At 39.2% G+C, this 24,555-nt stretch overlaps 1 protein-coding gene across 2 annotated transcripts in view; it reads right to left on the reverse strand.

The window, feature by feature from the left end:
- CAP2 (cyclase associated actin cytoskeleton regulatory protein 2) overlaps positions 1-24,555 on the reverse strand; it is a 187,813-nt gene that overhangs the window by 146,210 nt on the left and 17,048 nt on the right. The window contains exons 2-3 of one of the 2 annotated variants that reach the window (XM_053602229.1): positions 15,267-15,388; positions 11,643-11,743 (exon numbers count right to left, since the gene is read on the reverse strand). In XM_053602229.1, coding sequence (XP_053458204.1) covers positions 11,643-11,743; positions 15,267-15,387 — 222 coding nt within the window. In that variant the 5' untranslated portion in view covers position 15,388. The remainder of the gene's footprint in view (positions 1-11,642; positions 11,744-15,266; positions 15,389-24,555) is intronic. The other variant, XM_053602230.1, reaches the window with a different exon arrangement.

Here is a 24,555-nt window from a genome sequence, read left to right on the forward strand (position 1 = left end):
CTTACCCTAAGGTTCACATGAACATCTTGTCTCAGAGCTCACAAAAATTCCACTGGCAGTGACTACAAGTCAGTACATCAGTGGATTTTCTCATTACTTATGAGTTCTTATCTCTCAATAGCTCACTTTTCTCAACTACAAAAGAAGACTGAGAATGAAGAGAATGAGGGAAATCCTGGATTGTCAGGGCAGGTAAATTCAGGATGTGTGTGTGCGTGATAACAATAAATCCATAGGGACACAGCAATAATAGTCCGTGATTCTCAATATTTCATTTGCTAATTCATGACTTAAAACCTACACTTGCAGACTTGTTTTTCAAGTTGCTAGTATCTAGGTTTCGCCTGATCTAAAGTGTCAGCCATAGTAAATTCATCCAGCCACTGACTCAGTTACTCATTAATAATTTGACTAATTTGCTTAAATATTCATTTAGCAAACACTTATTAATTATTTATCATGTTCACAGTCCGAGATATCAAGAGGTCTGGAGGAAAACATCATAGTTCCATCATAGAAAACATCAAAGGGTATTTTTGAGGAGAAAACTGTTAGAGAGAAGTTGCCGGTTACCCTCAGGACCTTCTGACATGGACTATTTGTAGGTAGATGCTATGTTTTCCATAGAGTAGCACAAACCATGTGAGATAGAACGTTGTAATAAATCTCAACACCAGGTGGGCCCAAGGTTATAAATTATACTACCTTACCTGTATATTCATCTGTTCTAACTAAAGCTTTTGAAAATTAATTATCAGAGTCCAAGCATCTTATTACATGAAATATTTCTTTTTTAAAAAGGGTTTTCTGGGGCAGCGCCTGTGGCTCAGTGAGCAGAGTGCCGGCTCCATATACCGATAGTGGTGGATTCAAACCCAGCCCCAGCCAAACTGCAACAAAAAAAATAGCTGGGCGTTGTGGCAGGCGCCTGTAGTCCCAGCTACTGGGGAGGCTGAGGCAAGAGAATCGCCTAAACCCAGGAGATGGAGGTTGCTGTGAGCTGTGATGTCATGGCACTTTACCAAGGGTGATAAAGTGAGACTGCCTCTAAAAGAAAAAATAAATAAACAAACAAAAAATAGGGTTTCCGAAAGAGAAGGGATTTATACTGCAAACATGTTTGTAACAAATTTTTATTTTATTTATTTATTTATTTATTTTGAGATAGAGTCTCACTATGTCACCCTTGGTAGAGTGCTGTTCCGTCACAGCTCACAGCAACCTCGAACTCTTGGGCTTAAGCGATTCTTTTGCCTCAGCCTCCCAAGGAGCTGGGACTACAGGCGCCTGCCACAATGCTTGGCTATTCTTTTGTTGCAGTTGTTTAGCTGGCCCAGTCTGGGTTCGAATTCGCCACCCTTGGTGTATGGGGCTGGCGCCATAACTACTGTGCCATGGGTGCTGAGCCAGTAATAAATTTTTAGTTCATTGAATACCCTGTTCTCTTTTATATCATGGGAACATCTTATATTTGATATATCAAACAAGAGTTGGTGTGTAATGTGTTATAACACACATATACAGGGTAGCCATAAAGTTTGTGTGCAATTCAAAATAGACAACTATTTTATGGCCACCCTGTACATATACATATATACATACATATTTGTTGTGTTTTAAAACTAATAGTGTTAAACTACAATTTGAAGACAGCAGCCCCCACAGCTCAGTGGGTAGGGCGCCAGCCACATACAATGAGGCTGGTGGGTTCAAATTCATCCCCAGCCAGCTAAAACAACAGTGACAACTGGGTGTTGTGGCGGGCACCTGAAGTTCCAGCTACTTGGGAGGCTGAGACAAGAGAATCGCTTAAGCCCAAGAGCTGGAGGTTGCTGTGAGCTGTGATGCCACAGCACTCTACCGAAGTTGACAAAAAAATGAATAAAGATAAATGGAAAAGAAAAAATATACTAGGAAAACATATTTTGTACTTGGGCTTATGCACAGTAACAAATCTGGAAACTCATTTCCTAGAAGCAGAGTGATTCTTGGGCCACAGCAATTTGGCCAATTCTTTATTTTCTTATCTATAGCTAAAATAATATTTTAAGGAATTCTGTGACAAGTGGTGTGTATGTGTGTGTTTTGTGGGAATGGGTTTGTTAGTAGAAATAATAAAATAGTCTAAACAAAATCAGAATGTAAAAAGGTTATTAACTATGGAAAAAAAAATCAAGGGTGACGCAGTCTCTACACAAGCAACAAAGTTATCCTGAAGTCTAGGATACTGTGCTGATTACTGGCACAGTTTTAGAAAGAAGGAAAGCTGGGGGAAGAAAGAAAGAAAGGAATGAGGAAGGGAAAGGACATATATTCTGCAGTATTAGGTAGTAAAATTAATTTCTAAAATGAAAAGCAATCCTCTAAAAGGGTATTTTTGAGGAGAAAACTCTTACAGATAAGTTGCTGGTTACTCTCAGGACCTTCTGACACAGATTGTTTGTGGGTAGATGCTATGTTTTCCACAGAGTAGCACTATCCATGTGTGACTCAATAATCTAATTTTTCCAGGTGCAGGTGAAGCGGTACCAAAGGTAATGTGATTACTCCCAACCACAGCTAAGCCTGGGAGTGCTCAGAATTCCTCCCGGAATATCTTGGCTGTTCCATTGTGCTAATGCCAGTGATTACAGAACAGAATGGGAGAATCAGGACTAGTGCTCTGCAGGTTTCATGGTGAGAAGCATCGCCATGTGAGGATTCAAAGACCCAGAGAATCAAGAACCTCATCCAGAAATCACAGCAAGTTCACGGTCAGCTCTGAACTAAAACTTGGGTTTCCTTCACCTAGTGCAATGAATATTGTATCATGATGGCTAGGGAGTGCAGAAATCTCTTTAGATTCAGCAATTCTGGAGGATTCAGCTTTGTCTGACTTACTCAACCAAAGAATTCGATTGCCCCTAAAGAATTTGCTACTAAACACAGGCCAGGAAAGGCTAATTTCATTGTGGAGGTTCTTCCTCTTCCTGCTTAATTTGTTAATACAGGCAATAATGAGTTCTGCAAAGAAGCGAAAGAAACAAGGGTTCATTTCAGTTCTTACGTATTATTGTCAGGTTTTAAATATTTTTAAATATGAAAAAAGGAAGTTATGTGAATGATAGAAAAAAATTGTGCTTCAAAGTTAATCTGATTTTTTTCCTGTAGTTTTACCAACAAGCTATGGTAGAAAATTCTTTATTATTTGGACAAAGGATCCAAAATAAGAATATACTTATGCAAACAATGGTCCTAAGCATAAAAAGTGTTTAAAACGCTTTTGGCATTTAATAACATTGACAATAAATCCTATAAGTACATAAGGATTTTTCAAACACTGTATATTTTTCTTGAACAAATTAGCCCTTACATGATTCAGAAAATTTCATATGTGAAATCTGCCACATGTGAAATTCCTTAAGCATCTTGACAGAGACATGGGAGAAAGTTTTGAAGGGTCATAGCCTTCTGAAATGTAAGAATGGTTCAATATTAGAAGCTATATTAATGTATAATGATATCAAAAGATCTAAGAAGAAAAGTTACACAATCATCTCGAAGGATTTTTTTTTTTTATTAAATCATAGCTGTGTACATTAATGCGATCATGGGGCACCATACACTGGTTTTATAGACTGTTTGACGCATTTTCATCACACTGGTTAACATAGCCTTCCTGGCATTTTCTTAGTTATTGTGTTAAGACATTTATATTCTACATTTACTAAGTTTCACATGTACCCTATCTCCAAGGATTCTAAAAAAGACCCTCAAAAAAATTCAACAATTCTTATTTTTAAAAAGATACAGAATTGGACATTAAGTTTATTACACACACACACACACTGTTTTAGCCTCAAACAAGCATCATACTTAATGGGCTGGCATCCCTGCTAAAGGATAAGCCACCATCAATATTTGTCTTCAAACATTGGTAATAGAAAAGAGAAAGTCATTAAATGTAAAAAAAAAAAAAAGAAAGGAAGAGGTAAATCAATTATAATTAATATTTTCAAATAGTTATGTATCTAGGAAACCCTGGATAATCAACTGAAAAGCTATTATAAACAACAAAAAAAGTAAACAACTACAGAAAGGTAGCAAGATATAAAATGAACACAGAAAAAGCAGTAGCCTTCACAGGTACAATCAATTAAAAAATATATAGATGAAATCAGTACATTTTCTAACAATAACAACTATCTTTTTCTAAAAACAGCTCAAGAGCGTTGCAAAAATTCCTTAAGAAAAAACTTCATAGTACTCCTGGGGGTACAAAAGAGGACTTGAAACAGTGGAAAGACATATCCTTGTTCTGCCATAAGAAGACTCAACATCACACAGATGTATGTATTTTTGTTTTTGAGATAGAGTTTCACTCTGTCTCCCTGGTGGAGTGCTGTGGGATCATAGCTCACAGTAACCTCAAACTCTTCTCAAGCAATCCTCCTGCTTCAGCCTCCTGAGTAGCTGGGATAGGCATGTGCCACCATACCCAGCTAGTTTCTTCTACTTTTAGTAAAGACAGGGGTCTCACTCTTGCTCAGGCTGGTCTAGAACTCCTGAGCTCAAGCGATTCACCAGCCTCCCAGAGTGCTAGGATTACAGGTGTGAGCCATCACACTCGGCCAAATGTAAATTTTTTAATACTAATTCATACATTCAATTTGATTCCAATAAAAATTCCAACTTTTTTTTCTGGAAACAGATATGCAGCTTATAAATAAGAAGGCAAAGGATCAAATATCTCTAGAACAACTCTGGATAGGAAAAGCCATGAGGGAGAATTAACACATGAAACATACACAGCTATGATTTAACAATAAAAAAAAAAAAAACACGGGCGGCGCCTGTGGCTCAGTGAGTAGGGCGCCGGCCCCATATGCCGAGGGTGGCGGGTTCGGACCCAGCCCCGGCCAAACTGCAACAGAAAAATAGCCGGGCGTTGTGGTGGGAGCCTGTAGTCCCAGCTGCTCAGGAGGCTGAGGCAAGAGAATCGCATAAGCCCAAGAGTTAGAGGTTGCTGTGAGCCGTGTGACGCCACGGCACTCTACCCGAGGGCGGTACAGTGAGACTCTGTCTCTACAAAAAAAAAAAAAAAAAAAACACACATGAAACATACTCTAAATCCTCAGTGATTAAAATAGTGTGGTACTGGCCCAGCACCTGTAGCTTAGTGGTCAGAGTGTTGGCCACACACACGAGGGCTGGCAGTTGGAACCTGGCCTGGGACTGCTAAACAACAATGACAACCACAACAACAACAAAAAATAGCCAGGCGTTGTGGTGGGTGCCTGTAGTCCCAGCTACAGAAAGATGAATGGAAGGAAGGGAAGGAGGGGGGAAGGAAAAGAAGATGAAATGAAGGAAAAAGAAGAAAGACGGAAGAAAGGAAGAAAAGGAAAGAAAAAGAAAAGATGGGAGGGCCGGGTGCAGTGGCTCGCGTCTGTAATGCTAGTATTCTGGGAGGCCGAGGTGGGTGGATTACCTGAGCTCAGGAGTTTGAGACCATCCTGAGCAAGAGCAAGACCCTGTCTCCAAAAAAAAAAAAAAAACAGCCATTGTGGTGGGTGCTTGTAGTTCCAACTACTCAGGAGGCTGAGGCAAGAGAATCACTTGAGCCCAAGAGTTTGAGGTTGCCATGAGTTATGATGCCATGGTACTCAAACCCAGGGTGACTGAGTGAGACTCTGTCTCAAAAAAAAAAAAAAAAAAACAACAAAAGATGGGAAGGAAGGAAGAAAGAAAAAAAGAGAGAAAGAAAGCAGGCAAGAAAGAAAGGAGGTGTGAACTTGGCATGGATGACTTCTAAGAGCTTTTTTCTCTAAAACTTCTGGCTGCCATAAATGGTTAAGGCACTAAGATAGGAGAAGTCAGATTTAAAGCCTGTGTGAAATCCAGAGGCAGAATTCTTTATGCAGGTCAGTTTTTGAATCTCTGCCATTCGGACAAACAAGACATACAGGTCTTTGGGCTTGTGATTGCCAAAATAATCCATGTCTAGTTAAAACAAAAATAAAAGTACACGTGAAAACAATTAGCAGGAAACTGGAAGTTAGTGGAAGGATGAACTTGGCTGAAGATACAGTAGGAAAGTGAAGAGATCGGTGTAGAAAGGGCTGGCTTGCTGAGTCAACGCCAAACTGGTACTTCTGATAATTTGGCGGTAGGAAGGGCCTCTATATGGACCCAGATTTTAAGGCACCAAAAATGCAAATGATCAACTTTTCAGTGAGTATAAATTACCCACAAGTATCTTCTAAAATCAAAAGAATTGGAAGAATAAGATATGATTAGTAAAATAAATTAACACACAGATATTGTTGTATTATTTATTCCTGATACAAGGTTCTTATTGGTTCCAGAGACAAGGTCCCTTTAAAAGAAGAAGTGACAACCAAGGAAGCACAGACGTATGGAGGCTTAGGTGTCTTTTTAAATGAAAGAGTTAGATGTTCCTGAGTGATTTTCAACTGGTGTGGCATGGCACACTGCGGTCCCGTGGAAAGATCGTAGGCGTGCTACATTTTTTAAGATCATTCACTAAATTATTTTCAAAAGACGCTCAAAGCACAGTAAGTATATTCTTTTTTTAACTCATTTTTTGGATCAACATAATTTAAGTGTACCGCAGAAGTATAACTATAGGTTCAAGTGTGCCATGAGATTAAAAAAAAAAGGTTGAAAAACACTTCTCCAGACCATAGTAAAGTGAGAAGTAATTTAACTTTAGTGTTCTGTGTATCCTTTTTCTCAAAGGGTTCCTTCCACTTGCTTCTCATAGTTTTTCCTTGGCCTGGCTCAAGATGCTTTTTATAATGGTGCTAATGCCACTAGATTGCAAACTCTTCATTTGGAAACCAAATAGTCCCTCATGTTTTAAGGCTGTGATAACCTGTGTGTCATTGTCACAGGCCGTGAGAGCCAGCAGGCGCTTGGAGATCACGTCGTGCTGCCTCCTCAAGGAGCAGGTTAAAGGACTAGCTCAAGGTCCTGCTCTCCAAAGTAGAGGCAGCTCTAAGATACAAACTGCTAGTGCTGGTCAGAGCAAGAGAGACATCTCACTTTGCAACTCTGAACTCATTACCTGACCAGCAGGTAATGCACAAAAGGAACAAAGCATTTAGTAGGTTATTTAAATAATTGGTAAAGACTCGGAACATCTAGTCTAGTGGTCATGACCCATCAAAAGTGAGGCTGTAATAATTATCTAATATTGTTCATCCTTTATAAAGTCAGAGAACTCAAGGAGATAATACTGTGTGGCATGTGATTTAATCATGTTTCGCTTTATGAGTGTTATGCTTGGTTGAATCTTACTGCCCTTTTGTTCAAATTGTGGCCTTCTCATTTTAATCAACAATTAAAGTTTAAAAAATCCATTTTAATTAAGAATAGGAAAAAATATTTCAGACTGCCAGAAATATTTAAAATGTAAATTCTATAAATCTCTATAAAGGATCTGGGTTAGGAAGAGCTATGACTTGCAGTGGCTTCATATTTGTCAAATCACTTAGAAACAGTCCTCAGATTAGTTCCATATACCATGAATAACAACAGGACAGCTTTGTTAAAAAAAAAATCAAAAAAATCATATTAGTCCATTTATGAATAAATAATGTCCAACCAAAGACTTGGTATGATGTAGGTTTCCAGAGAATCCTTTCCTTTGACATTGATGATTATTTACCCATCCCATTATATGGGATTATTAACCCATATAATGTTCATTATAAAATGATGCCTTGTTTATTCTTTTTGTTATAGAAGGAGGGTGCAAGCTGTGTCAGTGTTCTTGGGTTGAGGATTTAAATAAGCCCTTTGGTTTATGTTGCATACAAGAAGGCTTTACAAGATCTAATCTTTTCTAAACCTGTTATGTTCTTTGGTTCAGCAGAGCTTCCTAATTGTAGCTATTAGTTCCTCCTTTTTTGTGGTCTGTCAATAGGCTATTGAGTGTTCAGCAAATTAAGCCCAACCAACAGCCAACACATTGAGACAGACGTTAAATCATAGCATGGCTGCCCTTATTCATTATTAGTATCTGTGAAATAGCTTTTAAATACAGGCACAGGATTGAACATGATGCACATTTGTGTCATTCTCAAATTTCCATCCTGTGCAATCAGGTATGTGAGGGTTTTTTTTCTAGGCAACAGGTGTGTTCTTGGAATAAAGTTCAACCCCCACTTCTGGCTTATGTGAAAGCCAGCAGCTGCAAGTTTAATGCCAGTGACACATGGTTCTATAAGAGAGAGAGAGAAAAAAATAAACTACTTGTTCAAAGTATTAAAGTAATGGGCAGATGGACTATCGCCACCTGTACTTTTGTGTTGTAGAGCCAGAGTCTAAACTTTCCTACGACAAATGTTTCTTTCTCGCTTTTTCTCTTTCTTTCTTGCTTGTTTATCTTTCTTCCTTCCTTCTTTTATCCTTTTTTTTCCTTCCTTTCTTAAGTCTTATAAAAACGAGTGGAAAACATGAATTTCCTTGCACATTACACATTCATTATTGAGAATATTCCTTCATCTGAGTCATCCTGTTTACAGGGTGCTGAGTGGAGAGAAGAAAAAACTTAATATAAATCAAGCTACACTTTGTTCTAAAAAATATTTAAAGGGACTGTTTACTAAGCAATTTGAAGATGATATGCAAATCCTACATTTTAAAAAATGCAAATTTAAATATATTTATTTATAGGCCTCATATTCTCTTGTAAAAAGCTTCTAGCTAGAATTTGTGATACATTTCTAATGAATTATAATGTAGTGTGTACCTTAGAAGTCTAATGTCAACATTAATTAATAGGAACAATAATGCTAAGATAATAGCTGGGCATCCTGGTGGGTACCTGTAGTCCCAGCTACTTGGGAGGCTCAGACAAGAGGATCACTTGAGCCCAGAGTTTGAGGTTGCTGTGAGCTGTGACACCATGACACTCTACCAAGGGTGACAAAGTGAGACTCTGTCTTAAAAAACAACAACAACAACAAACCAAATGCTAAAATAATTATTATGCTAGTTTTCAAAAGGATCACCAATCGCTCAAGCATCTCTTTTAGTGATTGGGGATGATATTCCTTTGTATATACCTTTGTATATTCCATGGTATCAGGAATTATCATGCCTATGAAAATAAGACACTCAGCCACTATTTTGTTGCATACGAGATTTCTTGTTATCAAAAACACTGAGGAAAAGACCAGAGTAATGATAGAGCGGTGTGATACATGTGAAGTGGACCCATCATAGTGCACAGACTTTCTGGAACTCATACACATCAAAACTCCTCCTCCTTTGCCAATGGGTATTTATTTCAACAGAAATATTTAATAAAAATGGAGGTTGTAGGAAGAGTCTTTGTTTTCCTGAGACGTGACAAACAGATCTATTGATGTATCTCAGTAGAGCTACTGATCAGATCTATTGATGAGATTATTGATGAGCTCTACTGTGATGAGATACACACCTACTTAATTATACTCCTGGAATTTCTTCTATAACCTGAGTCACGGGATCCCCTGAAGACGGGGGTTGGGTGTTGTGTACGATGCCTAATAAGGGAGGAGGAGGGAACTCCTTTTTACTTTTTTTTTTTTAACCCCAAACCACAACTTGATTCAAGAATCAGATTTTCTGTGGATCTATACCGAAAATGGTTTTGCCGGGATTGTCCTGTTGCTGAGAAATCTATAGGCAGACGGATTTGGAATTCAATCCTCTGTGAGAAACAATGGCCAAAGAAAAAGAAGAACCCAGGTTTCCTTTTATGCTTTTTAATTGGTTTGGGTATTATATTAGGTTTCCATTCAATGCATGGAAAACCATGACTAACCTCAGGAATGATACTAATATTTTTAAAAGTATGAAAAGTGTCTACCCCTGGGAGGCTGGCTTACATATCTTTAAAGGTCTCTTCCAATCCATAGATTCACAAATTCTAAGACTTCATTTTTCCTTAGTTTGTACTTTGAAAAAACATTGTGGTAAGATACATATAACATGCCGTCTTAACTATTTTTAAGAGTTCATCTCTAGTGTTCAGTATATTCACACTGTACAACCTCCAGAGCTTTTTTATCTTGCTTGACTAAAACTCTGTACCCACTGCACAACTTCCTAGTCCTTCTCCCTGCAGACTCCCACTGTCTCTATGAATCTGACTACCCCAGGGACCTCATGTGAGTGGGTCATACAGTATTTGTCTTTTTATGTCTGGCTTATTTCACTGAGCGTCATGTTCTCAGGGCCATCCATATTGTAGCATATAGGGGGACATCCTTCCTTCTCAAGGCTGGATAATACTCTATTGTAGGTACAAACTGCATTTAGTTTATCTGTCAGTGTACACTTAGGTTGCTTCCACCTCTGTCTATGATGAATAATGCTGCTATGAACGTGGGTGTCTCTTTGATACCCTGCTTTCAGTTTGGGGAGACATATATTCAGAAGTGAAATTGCTAGATCTTATGATGTTTCCATTTTTAATTTTTTGAGGAGCCACCACACTGTCTTCCACAGTGGCTGCACCATTTTACATTCCTACCAACAGTGCACAAGGGCTCCAATTTCCCCACATCTTCACCAACACTTGCTACATTCTGGCTTTTTTGGACAGTAGTCATCTTAATTCAGGTGAGAGCCTCAGGCTTGTACTTTCAGGAAGGAAGAAGTGGGTGGCTGGTGACTGAGTCAGCTCAGCCAGAGGATCTTTTTTTTTTTTTTTTGTAGAGACAGAGTCTCACTGTACCGCGTGGCGTCACACGGCTCACAGCAACCTCTAACTCTTGGGCTTACGCGATTCTCTTGCCTCAGCCTCCCGAGTAGCTGGGACTACAGGCGCCCGCCACAACGCCCGGCTATTTTTTTGTTGTTGTTGTTGTTGCAGTTTGGCCGGGGCCGGGTTTGAACCCGCCACCCTCGGCATATGGGGCCGGCGCCCTACTCACTGAGCCACAGGCGCCGCCCCAGAGGATCTTTTTAAAGCACACATCAAATCGCCCTTAGTTCCCATCACACAGGGGTAAGAGCCAAACCCCCTCACTGTGACTGAGAAGGCCGCTTGTACTCGGGGCCCTTGCTGTCTCTCTCTCACCCACTGCCTTCCTGACACTCTGCTCTGCTGAGGACACGCCAAGTTGGTTCCATCCTCCAGACCTTTCTGCCTGGAGCCCTTTTCCCCACATCACTCCACAGCTCGCTCCCTCTCTCCACTCAGATCACCGTTCCACAGTCATCTCCTGGGATAGGACTTCTAATCTCAGACAATATCCCTGCTCCTAGCACTTTCTGAGAGTATCAGAGTATTATCACTCTGCTTTTGTATTCTTTTGTCATACTTAACACTACCTGAATTGTTTATATGTAGGTATGTATCATCTGTTCCCCAAGCTAAAGTGAAAGTTCTATGAGGGCAGGACTTGGCCTATCCTATACGTTCATCCCTATACTCCCAGCTTCTACAATGGTGCTGGGCAATGCTCAATCAGTAGATGTTGCAGGAATGATTAAATGAATAAATACCTAAAGGAATGTGTTGGCCATTCCCTGCCTAGCCAGGGTGAAAAAATAATAAAGATCTCATCACGCCAATAGAGTTGTAAGAGGCTGAGCCGGTCATTTTGGACTCTCCACAGAGAACAAGGGAGAAAAGTACTCACATGAGTCTCCACATCACCAGCAAGGATCCTACTGTTCTTTAAAAACTCGGCCACCATACCATTCATCAGCTTATCAAAGGCTTCCACGGAGGGTGCCACACCTTTGGAAGAGGAGCATTTTGTTATTCCCTAGTAGTTAAATGAAAAGCTGGGACTGACTTGTCATAGGTAATATGGAATTTTAATATCACCAATGTCCTTCTTACTAATTCATTCACTAAGCCATCCCCTCGCTCAATCAGTATTGATTAAACACTCCTCAATGGCTCGGGAAAACATTATTTTCCTATTTTTCATCCTCCTAGGTAAGGATTTCCTTCCTTCCAAATCCGGGGAAGTTAGTAGCACCAGCACAGTGTTACAGATGAGAAGATGGACATGTAAACAGAGCCCATGACTGGACCACAGGTTCAGACCAAATAAAAACCAGACCCCAAACCTGAACTTCGCCCACTCCCCAAAGCCAGGGCACTTACTTCTATAACCACCTGCCCAGGTGCTACACAACCTTACGAAACAGTTACCAAGATTACCCAGGACAATTAAAAGGTAATAATGACCCCTAGGCAGGGAGGAAAAGAAATTTCCCTCATTTTGTTCCTTCTTCACTCCCCAGAGGAGAGGGGAGGGCCATGGCGAAGTGAAAAGGACCATGGAGCCAACACCTCTTGGTGAAAGTTGAAGTGACAACAGCCCAACATGTGCACTCCGCATTTTTTCCCTACCTTTTAACTGACAGAAAAAAATCTAAGTCCCTGATGTCATGTCCCTAATTCTGAGATACATAATATTGACAAACTGAGCATAATAGGCTATGAAAACCCAAACAAAAGCCTAGCACCCCCTTTTTCATATTATACAAACATATCCACCATATTCACAAAACCCCAGGATAAGGTCTCCTTCCTTCTCCCTCCCCCAGGCCCAGAGGGAAGTGGAAAAAGGTATTTCCTCCTCTCTGCACCTGCAGCCTTACTTGCAAGCAGGCTGCTGAAGCTGAGTTACCCTACAGTCCAAACACAGCACACATCACCTTCTGGAACACGAAAAGGCCCAACTCTAAAGGTTCCTTATAGATCCATTTGGAAACAGATAAATGTGTTGGTTGCTATGGAAGAGGCCTGAGGGGTCTCTGCTGAGTAGTTAAAGTAGGAGAAAGTTTCAGAAATGTGACGCTCCCCCTACATAGCAGAAGGTACAATGATAAAAGGGAATATTTTCCAATTTCCTTTCATCACTCAGCTCTGCTCACACCTCCTGCGGGCAGACCTGTCTTTCTCTCCAGACTGCATCCTTTGAGCATTCCCTAATCAAAGCATTTGTGGTCCTGAATAGTAATGCAGCGAGACCAAAGACTGGAGGATTAGGACTGTACATAATTCATCTTAAATTTCCTTGCACCTAGCCCAGTGCTTGTCACTTGGCAGAAATGCAAATATATTTCTTTAACTGTTCAGCTGAATTTACGTGATTGTCAGAAAGAAAAACTCCACGTAATAAAACACATCCTCATACCAGTATTATAACAGGGTGACCTTTGATGTTTACACATTGCATATTTGTAATAAATTATGTTCCTTCCAACAAAAGCAAAAAAAAAATTTTATTTTGCTTTTGTTATCACAGTATCATAAAAATGATTGTATTTGAAGTGAAAGGTTATTCTTAAAGATTTGTTAGATAAAGAATTTATAAAATTACTCCAACTTACTAATTAAGAAGAAATGGAAATGACTTTATTTAGAATTAGTAAAATGTTTTAGGGATAGTTATCATTCAGGTATCTTACTAATTACGCTACTCCAAGTAAGATAATAAATTTCCAACTAAATTGTTTTAGCAGACCCTTGCTTTAATAATTGGTTTGGAATGATCTGTTATATGAAAAAATATGAGAAAATACATTAGTAAACAATTTCATTAAATGCCCTCCAATTCTACTTAACCTCTTCATATCCCCCCCATTCTTCTTTCTTCGTAAAGCAAATACAAAGTTCAGTCTAGTACTTCTTTGAATAAGCGAAGTTCAAATTATTGAAGTTTTTTTGTGTCTTTACTCAATGCTATACAATCTCCTGGAAAAATGGATTTTAACGTCATTTTGTATATTTCCAGGCTTTATATTTGTGATAGGCAATTGAGAGAAATGTCTTTGATTACCTAATGCCAACAGCATAATGAAACAAAGTTAGTGTAGAGAACGTGAAAATATTTTCTTACAAATTCGGTTTACTGAAATCTCATGTACCAACTTCATAGTTAACAAAAAGAGGCTTACAATGAAATCATAGATGTGTCTCCGTTGGCATGGAAAAAACTTACAGGCTCCTGGCAGCCTTCCTTTAAACAACACCCCCTTTCAATTCATTCAAAGCATTTTAATTTTCATTATGTTCAGGGGGGAAATAAACCAGCCAGCACATTTGTGCTCGCACAGTCATTTTTGTCCCATGGCATGTAATACAAGGCACAGCTCCAAATACGCCTGAAATTCTAGAAGTGCCAATGTAGGGCTGTCCTGGGGAAAGCTTTTTCTGAAGGCTCCTCTTCCCCAAGGCTTTTCTCAGTCCCCAGAGCACTGACAGGATTTAAAAGGGGTCAGATAAGGAGGAAAACACACGTGACAAGAACAGAGTGGCCATATGAAATACAGAGCTCCTGGTTAAATTTAAATTTCGGATAAGACAACGCATACAGGTTTAATGTAAGTGGGTATCCCACAGTACAGCCCATGGGGTATTTGGGACAGACTTAAGCCCCCAAAACAAAACAAAAAAAAATGTGTTCTTTACCTAAAATTCAAATTTCACTGGGTATCCTATATTTTTATTTGCTAAACTACCCTTAGATTAGAAGGAACTGGAAAATTTACTGTAGATAACTTGGAGAGTTCACCACACATATGGTACCCTTTTTAAGAGAACAGCTGTTTATTTTTTGATAGTATAATTTTTTTTTTTTTTGTAGAGACAGAGTCTCACTGTACCGCCCTCGGTAGAGTGCCGTGGCGTGACATGGCTCACAGCAACCTCTAACTCTTGGGTTTACGCGATTCTCTTGCCTCAATTTTTAAAAATCTTTTTTTTTAGAGTGTGATGTTAGCACACCATTTTAAAAGCGTAGCTGGTTAGGAACAGGCAAAGGTACGACAATGTGACAGGGCCATGTTATAGCAACGCCCTATTTGGCTTCACCCCAGACCAACCTCCTCTGAACCGCAGTTCCTAAATTTAATGACTTGTTCTCTCTAAAGTTAAACTCCATGGAGTGGTAATTCCTTCCAATTTACATTCTAAATGAGAAGATCAGTTTCTTTTTTTATAATTATGTCGATAATATATTTAGTTGCTGAATATAGAATAGCAGCATAACCACTGAGAATAATGGCATTTGGCACATGGACTTGTGCTCTTCAGAGGCACAGAGATTGCTAATTTTTGTGAATTGTGGGTTGCAAGGTTTTCTTCTTTTTTCTTTTTCAGAGATTGTTTGTCTCTGGTTAATGTCATGGTTACAAAATAAAGGAAGGAGTAGGGAAGTTGAAGGAAGCAGAGAGAACATTTCTTGAGAACTGAATAGTGACAACAAAATTCAGCCCAGGATGACAGCAGCCTGTGGCCCTACCTCCATTGACACCGTTGACTTCCCCGCAGTCCCCAGGAGGCCTGTGGGACTCTGCAGACAGCACCTCCAGGCGGCTGACAGCCCGCTCCAGTCTCTGCAGCAGCTCCTGCACGTCTGCCATTCTAGGAAAGCACAGGCACAAACACAGCCTGCATGAGCACCACGGCCAAGTAGCAAACTCACACCACCAAACTCAACGACAGCAAGGAGGAAAATGAAAATCACTCAGAGTGGCTTTCATTACCCATGGGGTATCTCTACACATCAGGAAAACACGTGAAATTCAAAAGAACATAAAACTTGGAACAAAAAACCCAGCAAATGACATTGAGCTTATTTTCTATTTGATTCATTGATTTTTTTTTTTTTACAAGCCTAGTATGCAATACACAAATATTCTCTCCCTTTACCCTGCTCCCAAGGGCCTGCTTGGATGCTTCCTTGTTATGTGATACAATCTATGAACAGCACTTTCTTAAAACCTGAGAATGTGTATCTCAGAATTAATACATGTATCAACAACTCTCATTCTGCTAAATGGTGGGAACATGTTTTAACTGTTTTCAATAATTCTTTCTGTTAAAGTATAATTCTCCAAGGGGACACTAAACTTACCAGTAATCCTTCTTTACACAACTACATGAAACCAAACAGCCCAGCACAGGAGAACTATGCATTTATGAAACTGCTCATTATTTAGCAGGCAAAGAGGCCATCACCTCCAGGAGCTAATTGTTTTCCACTTATTATGAGTGTGTTTTGGGGTTTCTGTTGTCAAATTATTTAAAATTTTCATTATTCTGAATGGTGGGATTTTAACATATCATATGTTAAAAAATGTCTTTCTTTTTTTCATAACGTTGCTGGTCATCTTTCGGCAAAATTTAGCCTTAGGTGGGTGATTTTTAGAGCAGGCGTTCAGTGATCCAATATTCTTAGCTGGGCTAAATAGAGCTCGAAACCAACTAAAGGACTGGGGATAAAAATGAGGCAGAGCATTCACCCTTCCTGTTTCCAAACAGATAATTCAATGAATGTGTGCAGGGAAAGTACCTTACAATTATTGAGCTTTGAATTCACATGTCATTAAGGCAACCTCTGAGGAATGGAACCCAATCTAATTTGGCCAGGTTCATGAGCTCCAGCTTAAAGTCATCACAACCCTGGCCATGCCAACGTGACTGCTTTTGGCAAAATCAGGCTGCTATCCCAAAGAGACTAGAAGGTGCCATCTTTATTAGTGACTGTAGTTCTCACTTTTAAGAACTTTCCAAGCATCATTTGGAGCAAAAGAGGACCAGCAGTCTTCTACATGAAAGACACCAGCACCCCAGAATATGGGTAAAATATCTCTGCTCTCAGATTTTATATTTCTGCTGAGCACCAGAAAATGCATTTCTCTTTTGTATTTTGTATTCCACTAGTTTCGAGTTTGAATACAATGATGATGTGCTGTTTTAAAAAACAAGGTTATATTCATCAAAACATGTGTATAGCTCTGCAATTCTGTGTCAAAATGTCAGATAGCCATCAGCTATGGACGGTGGAGTTTGCTGTCTATTTTGGAAAGTCATCTCTCCTGAAACTGGCAGCAGTTACGCTTTCAAAATATGGGGCAGTGTTCTCTGCACAGCTGAAATCAGCATCTAATCCTATGGGGGTTCAAAATTAGAAGTTTCTCATCTATTCTTTTCCTCTTCACGTCAGAGCTTTTGCTTCCATTGCAATTGAAGGAAAAAAAAAAAAGGAAGAAGAAATTTAATTGAATCCTTTACGTAATCCTCTTGCAAGGGAACCGGGCATGCTGTAGGTGGGTGAAGGCCATCTGAGAAATGATGAAAGCCCCTCCAATCTTATAATAGTTGCCCATCTGTTCACAGTTATCTATGCTCCCTGTTACTCAACTTGCCAAATGTTACCACCATAGACCTAGCCCATGAGAAGAAAAAAATGTGTTTGCTTTGTTAGCAAGCTCCCTACCCCCTAACAGAAGCGAACCAGCCACCTCCAGCAGCTCACAGATCAAGCTATTTCGGGAAGGTCTGTTACATTTCACACTTAGGACTTCTGTCTCTGATTGTGGCTTAATCAGACTCCCCCGACAGGACCCAAACTAACACTATCTAATAGTGCTCCGTATGTTGAAAGACAACAGGAGTTAGCCCATAAACTGCAGGGCTGGGATGACAGATATGGAATGCAGTCGAAAAGTGACTCAGATGTCACTCCATGTAAAATCACCACGAGCAAGACAGAGGTCTTGCCTTCACCTCTAAAGAGGTCAAAAAAAGCTCATGCAAGGAAGCTGGAGAGATGTCTCTGGCTCAAAAATTTTAGAGCAGCTTCTAAGAGACAATGAAGAATAAATAAAAGAGCATAGCAGGACACATGTCAGCATTTCTAGGGAGCATGACTGGGTCCAAGATGACTGGGTTCTTTTTTCCCAAAACTCTAACTCTCTCTTTCTCCCCTCTGCTCCACCCCACCCCCAACCTCTGACATACGCCCTCAGCTGTTACCTTGGCTCTCAAGAATGAGGAAAGAACAGAGCGGCAGATTCTCCAAATTCTTCCCAACCCATCCACCATGGTGTTTCAAAGTGGATTTAGCCAAGTTCTGACAAGAGGGTGGAAGTCAGGTATTATGAGTTAGGCTGAGGAAACACATAGGGTAGCCAAAGCAAATATGGATAGCAAGGTTAGGGTAAGGAATGAGTCAGAGCCCGGGGGACAGGTCACAGACAGAAGTCACTTCCTTCTGAAGCACGAAGCCAGCAGAGTAGGGAGATAGCGCAAGATGTTTGAAAATAACATATTCTAAGAATCCAATGAGGGGCAAAGAGAATTCTCCAGAATCATGGCTGGAGAATTAAGAGAGTGGGTTTGATGATACAGTGCAAAAATGGTTGTCCAGATTTTCTAGTCATCCTATCTAAGGAAAAGTCAAGTGCAAGGAGAGGTCAGAGGGTGCACACAAACATTTGACCATAGTCTGAGGGTATGTGGAAAGGAAAAGAGGGAGGAACATTGTATTTCATAACTTTCTCCTTTTAAAGATTTTAGGAAACTACACTGAGGTTGATCTTAACTCCTTGTTTTGTATTAATTTTTGACTATTGACTATTCTCTTTTGAGTTTCACTATAATGAGAAATACACCACCCTTGTCTTATTTGGATTTTCCCCTCATTTTTCCTTTTTTAAAGCTTAGTTCTAATTTTTCAAAGTTAGACAGTCACAGAATTTAAACAGTCAGTAGTTCTCTTGTAAGGATTCTTATAAAATCACAAAAGTGCCCTGCCTACCATCTTTTATTCTTTATCTCAAGAATCAACCATTTTCAATTATTTTAGCTGTTTCTTTTGATAATTGCCTCCTTATCTCTAAATAACACACTTCTATATGTCTTGTTTGTTTTTCTTTAGTGTTAGGCATTATCCACTAGGTTGCCATCAAAAATAGGAAGATTTACCTTTTTCTTGCCTAATCCCCATCACCTCATACATGCATACTTCCTTTTGTTTCATCCTCCAATTAGTGTTATATTATAATTTTTGTTAGATAAAAATCCAGTGCCTCTAAGTCATGAGGTGTACTAAGATTATTTTCCATTCTTTGCACTACCTGTTTTCCCAAAGTCATTATTATCCTCTTCTCAGTTTTCCATTATATAAGCTCAAAAATCCATAAGGTCAAACATATCTGGAATTCTTTTTTTTTTTTTTTTTTGTGGTTTTTGGCCGGGGCTGTGTTTGAACCCGCTACCTCCAGCATATGGGACTGGCACCCTACTCCTTGAGCCACAGGCGCCACCCACATATCTGGAATTCTATTGGTTCTTTCTTCTCAGTGGTGTCTCTTCCAAAAATTTACTCCAATCTGCATGATTGCTTTGTAGGCCTATTGCACATCTGTCATCTGACATCTGCTGTCATCTTCACTCTAGAGGTTTCCTCCCTTTTAGGTTGTAACACCTGTTTCCTAGATTCTATGTCTTCCTCTTTCTTTTTTTTTTTATTTTGGGGGATTCATTGAGGGTACAATAAGCCAGGTTACACTGATTGCAATTGCTAGGTAAAGTCCCTCTTGCAATCATGTCTTGCCCCCATAAAGTGTGACACACACCAAGGCCCCACCCCTCTCCCTCCATCCCTCTTTCTGCTTTTCCTCCCCATAACCTTAAGTGTCATTAATTGTCCTCATATCAAAATTGAGTACATAGGATTCATGCTTCTCCATTCTTGTGATGCTTTACTAAGAATAATGTCTTCTACTTCCATCCAGGTTAATACGAAGGATGTAAAGTCTCCATTTTTTTTAATAGCTGAATAGTATTCCACAGTATACATATACCACAGCTTGTTAATCCATTCCTGGGTTGGTGGGCATTTAGGCTGTTTCCACATTTTGGCAATTGTAAATTGAGCTGTGATAAACAGTCTAGTACAAGTGTCCTTATGATAAAAGGATTTTTTTCCTTCTGGGTAGATGCCCAGTAATGGGATTGCAGGATCAAATGGGAGGTCTAGCTTGAGTGCTTTGAGGTTTCTCCATACTTCCTTCCAGAAAGGTTGTACTAGTTTGCAGTCCCACCAGCAGTGTAAAAGTGTTCCCTTCTCTCCACATCCACGCCAGCATCTGCAGTTTTGAGATTTTGTGATGTGGGCCATTCTCACTGGGGTTAGATGATATCTCAGGGTTGTTTTGATTTGCATTTCTCTAATATATAGAGAGATGATGAACATTTTTTCATGTGTTTATTAGCCATTTGTCTGTCATCTTTAGAGAAGGTTCTATTCATGTCTTTTGCCCATTGATACATGGGATTGTTGGCTTTTTTCATGTGGATTAATTTGAGTTCTGTATAGATCCTAGCTATCAAGCTTTTGTCTGATTGAAAATATGCAAATATCCTTTCCCATTGTGTAGGTTGTCTCTTTGCTTTGGTTATTGTCTCCTTAGCTGTACAGAAGCTTTTCAGTTTAATGAAATCCCATTTGTTTATTTTTGTTGTTGTTGCAATTGCCATGGCAGTCTTCTTCATGAAGTCTTTCCCCAGGCCAATATCTTCCAGTGTTTTTCCTATGCTTTCTTGGAGGATTTTTATGGTTTCATGCCTTAAATTTAAGTCCTTTATCCATCTTGAATCAATTTTTGTGAGTGGGGAAAGGTGTGGGTCCAGTTTCAGTCTTTTACATGTAGACATCCAGTTCTCCCAACACCATTTATTGAATAGGGAGTCTTTCCCCCAAGGTATGTTCTTGTTTGGTTTATCAAAGATTAGGTGGTTGTAAGATGTTAGTTTCATTTCTTGGTTTTCAATTTGATTCCAAGTGTCTATGTCTCTGTTTTTGTGCCAGTACCATGCTGTCTTGACCACTATGGCTTTGTAGTACAGACTAGAATCTGGTATGCTGATGCCCCCAGCTTTATTTTTATTACTAAGAACTGCCTTAGCTATACGGGGTTTTTTCTGGTTCCATACAAAACGCAGAATCATTTTTTCCAAATCTTGAAAGTACGATGTTGGTATTTTGATAGGAATGGCATTGAATAGGTAGATTGCTTTGGGAAGTATAGACATTTTAACAATGATTCTTCCCATCCATGAGCCTGGTATGTTCTTCTATTTGTTAATGTCCTCTGCTATTTCCTTTCTGAGGATTTCATAATTTTCTTTATAGAGGTCCTTCACTTCCTTCGTTAGGTGTATTCCTAGGTATTTCATTTTCTTTGAAACTATGGTGAAGGGAGTTGTGTCCTTAATTAGCTTCTCATCTTATATGTCTTCCTTTTTCTTAGTATACTTCCTTAATTGAGAAGAGAATCTTGTACTAAAAAATAAGGTACATGAAAGGTCAATATTTTGAGACTTTGCAAGTGTGAAAATATTTTTGTTTTGCCCTCACACTTGATCGCTAGTTTAGCTGAGTATAGAATTACGGGCTAGAAATCTTCCTCAGAATTTGAAACTTATTGATCCACTGTCTTCTAGCTTCCTAGTTTGCTGTTGAGAAGTCCAAAGCCATGCTGATTTTAGATTCTTTGGATATAACCTGTGTTTTCTTCTCTGGAGGAAGTTTTTGGAATCTTCTTTGTCCTAGTGTTTTGAACATTCATGATATGCTTTTTTTGTCCATGTTTTTTAAATAAATGATATTCAAAAGAGGTGGAAAAGATAGATGAGGTTAAAAATCAAGTTTTTTTCCCCAAATAAATAAGTTTGTATAAATGTACAAACAATTCAAACTTTTTCCACATTACATTTCTCCCAATATTTGCAAATACTACCTACACATTAGTAAGAATATAGCCAGTCAGTATCATATTCTGTCTTGAAATAATAAGTACTCTGAATCAAGAAATATTTTCCTCCCATAAAAAGTACAACTATTATGTATTCATAGTAATTAAAAAGAAAAAAATTTTTTAATTTTTTAATTTTAATTTTTTTTTTTTGTGGTTTTTGGCCAGGGCTGGGTTTGAACCCGCTACCTCCGGCATATGGGACCAGTGCCCTACTCACTGAGCCACAGGCGCCGCCCGAAAAAAATTTTTTAAAAAGAAAAAAAAATTTTAAGAATTTTTTAAAAGAAAAAAAATTTTTTTCCTCAGAGAAAAGATGGCTATAATTTATTTTATTTTATTTTGTTGAGACAAGAATCTTACTCAGTTGTTCTGTGTATAGTGCCATGGCGTCTCAGCTCACAGCAACCTCAAACTCTTGGACTCAAGCAATCCTCTTGACTCAGCTCCTGACTAGCTAGGACTGTAGATGCCCGCCATAATGCCAGCTAGTTCTTAGAGACAGGGGTCTACTACTAAAAAGGCTGGTCTTGAACTCCTGAACTCAGGACCACGCATCTCAGCCTCCCACAGTGCTAGGATTACAGGCATGAGCCACCGTGCCAGCCTGCTATCATTATTTTAAAAGTTTTTACTTCTTTTGTCATCTTATAAAACCTACCCTCAAGTACTATCCAAGTTTAGGTCCAATTCCAATGTTATGCCCATAGTACAATGCCTATCATCAAAGTACTAAGACAGACCTAACAATTTCCAGAAAGGGAAAGTTCCATACACTTCCAAATATTTTATAAGGTCTCAATTGTTCCACTCATCTTTACCCAGGATAGTACAGAGGGGTCCGGGCCTTAGAATCATTCCCAGATATGGACTGTGGCTCCCACTAGCTGGGAGACTGAGAAAAGAGCTTAGTTTTGCTTTGCTTCAGTTACTACCTATAGAGGGGTGCTATGATGTATAAAGGTGTATAAAGTCTGGAACATGTTCAGTGAACACGTTAGTGATCGCTGTTAAACAATCCATCTCATTTTGCTCTGGGTGGGAATAGTTACCATATTTTCATGTTAAGTAGCCATTTAGAAGATCTAACTAATAAAAATGACTACCTGAAAACTTTGGGTCACTTTACCCTTATTTTTTTTTCAGCACTTCATTTTCCACTGTCCATATACTTATTCCCCCAACATTTCTAAAAGAAGTTTTTCTCAAGTCTATGCTTGCATGTGGTTACTATAAAATAAAAATTTTGGTAAGTAATTAGTGTTTTAATTGCAAATTTTCCCTCTAAACATTTTTACAATGACTTGTTTGCTTTTAAATAGTCCTCTGCAAACAATATAAGCACAATCTCTGTAGAACCATTTCTGGAAAATAGCACTCCTCGATCCCTCATATTTTCCTTCACCCAAACCATCGTATGCTCAGAGGTAAAGGGTTTGCTAAGCCCTTTACTAACTTAATCTAACCAGTTACAAAAGCAGTTTTCATAGTTGCTTTGAACATTGACCCCCATGGCATGATGTAAATGGTGATAAACCCAGAATAATAGCCTATTTGTCTGGATTATATATTTAGTATCTGTGAGACATATTTCCCAATTAAAATACTGTCTTATGCTTTCTTTTCTGTTAGCACATGTACACTTTGCCCCCCTAAGAGACTGGCTGCAAGCTTTTCATGGGCTGAGATTGTATCTTCCTGCTTCTTTCCATCTCCCACTGAATCCAGCATGGTACCATATACCTAGAGAATTCTATAAATAATTTCTGATTGAATAATTAACTAGCTACCATTCACTGCCTGCCCACTCACTGGCACCATCCCAGATGAGGCAGAAAGCCAGATTTTCACAGGACAAAATTTCATTTAAAAGAAGATGCCAGATTTGTTTTTCTCACTTGGAATCGCAGTGGCATCCTCCCATGATTTAAAAGAACAGACTTGCTCTCTCTAATGTTAACCTTCGGGTCATCTGCTACTCCTTTTTTTTTTTTTTTTTTTGTGGTTTTTGGCCGGGGCTGGGTTTGAACCCACCACCTCCGGCATATGGGACCAGCGCCCTACTCCTTGAGCCACAGGTGCTGCCCATCTGCTACTCCTTCTTCTTTAGAAATTGAAATCCTAAACTCCACATTGCCCAAGGGGGGTTGTAAGCCTCTCACAGCAAGTTCATAAAACAAGTAAGTGAGAATGCAACTTTGATAATATTTTCATGGTAATAAAAGAGCTGGGTCTTTCAGGTTTCCTGATTGCTAGTTCAGAGTTCTCACTAGCCAAAGACAGAGAAATAACTGTGGTCAGAGTTTCTCTTCAGATTATTTAAGAGAGACTCAGATCCAAGGGGTTCTGAAGACCATAAGCCTAACATTAAATAGGATATAGACATGAAGTGACAGACAATTGGAGACTTTCAAAACTTTTCTCATGGTAAGACAGGCAACTGGCTCATATGTGATCTCTCTGCAAAAAAATAAATTTACAATGGACTAATTTCTCTATAAGTGCACTAAAATTAAAAAAATTTATTAAACTGGGCGGTGCCTGTGGCTCAAGGGGTAGGGCGCCGGTCCCATGTGCCGGAGGTGGTGGGTTCAAACCCAGCCCCAGCCAAAAACAAAAAACAAAATTTATTAAACTACCATCAAACCAGATTGTCCTAGATTGTTGAATTTTCTTTACTCAATGACTTTCTTTCCTTTCCCAAGAAACTACCAATCACTGTGAAAAGTGATTTTGTAATTCACTATTCCTAATTAGGTAACAGTATATATAGGAGAAACACAGGGTCATAGTATTCATTCATTCATTCATTCATTCATTGACTGGCTCATTGAACACGTTTGTTTCATTTATGCATTTATTCAGTTCCCACTGTCTGCTAGGCACAATGCTCATATCTAGAAAAGCGAGGCTGACTAAGAAATATTTCCTGCCCAGCTGGAGTGTGAGGGGGCTGGAAGCAAATCCTGCTCAGCCAAGCCAGGG

The sequence above is a fragment of the Nycticebus coucang genome, chromosome 9 (genome assembly GCF_027406575.1).
Source record: "Nycticebus coucang isolate mNycCou1 chromosome 9, mNycCou1.pri, whole genome shotgun sequence".
Taxonomy (NCBI): domain Eukaryota; kingdom Metazoa; phylum Chordata; class Mammalia; order Primates; family Lorisidae; genus Nycticebus; species Nycticebus coucang.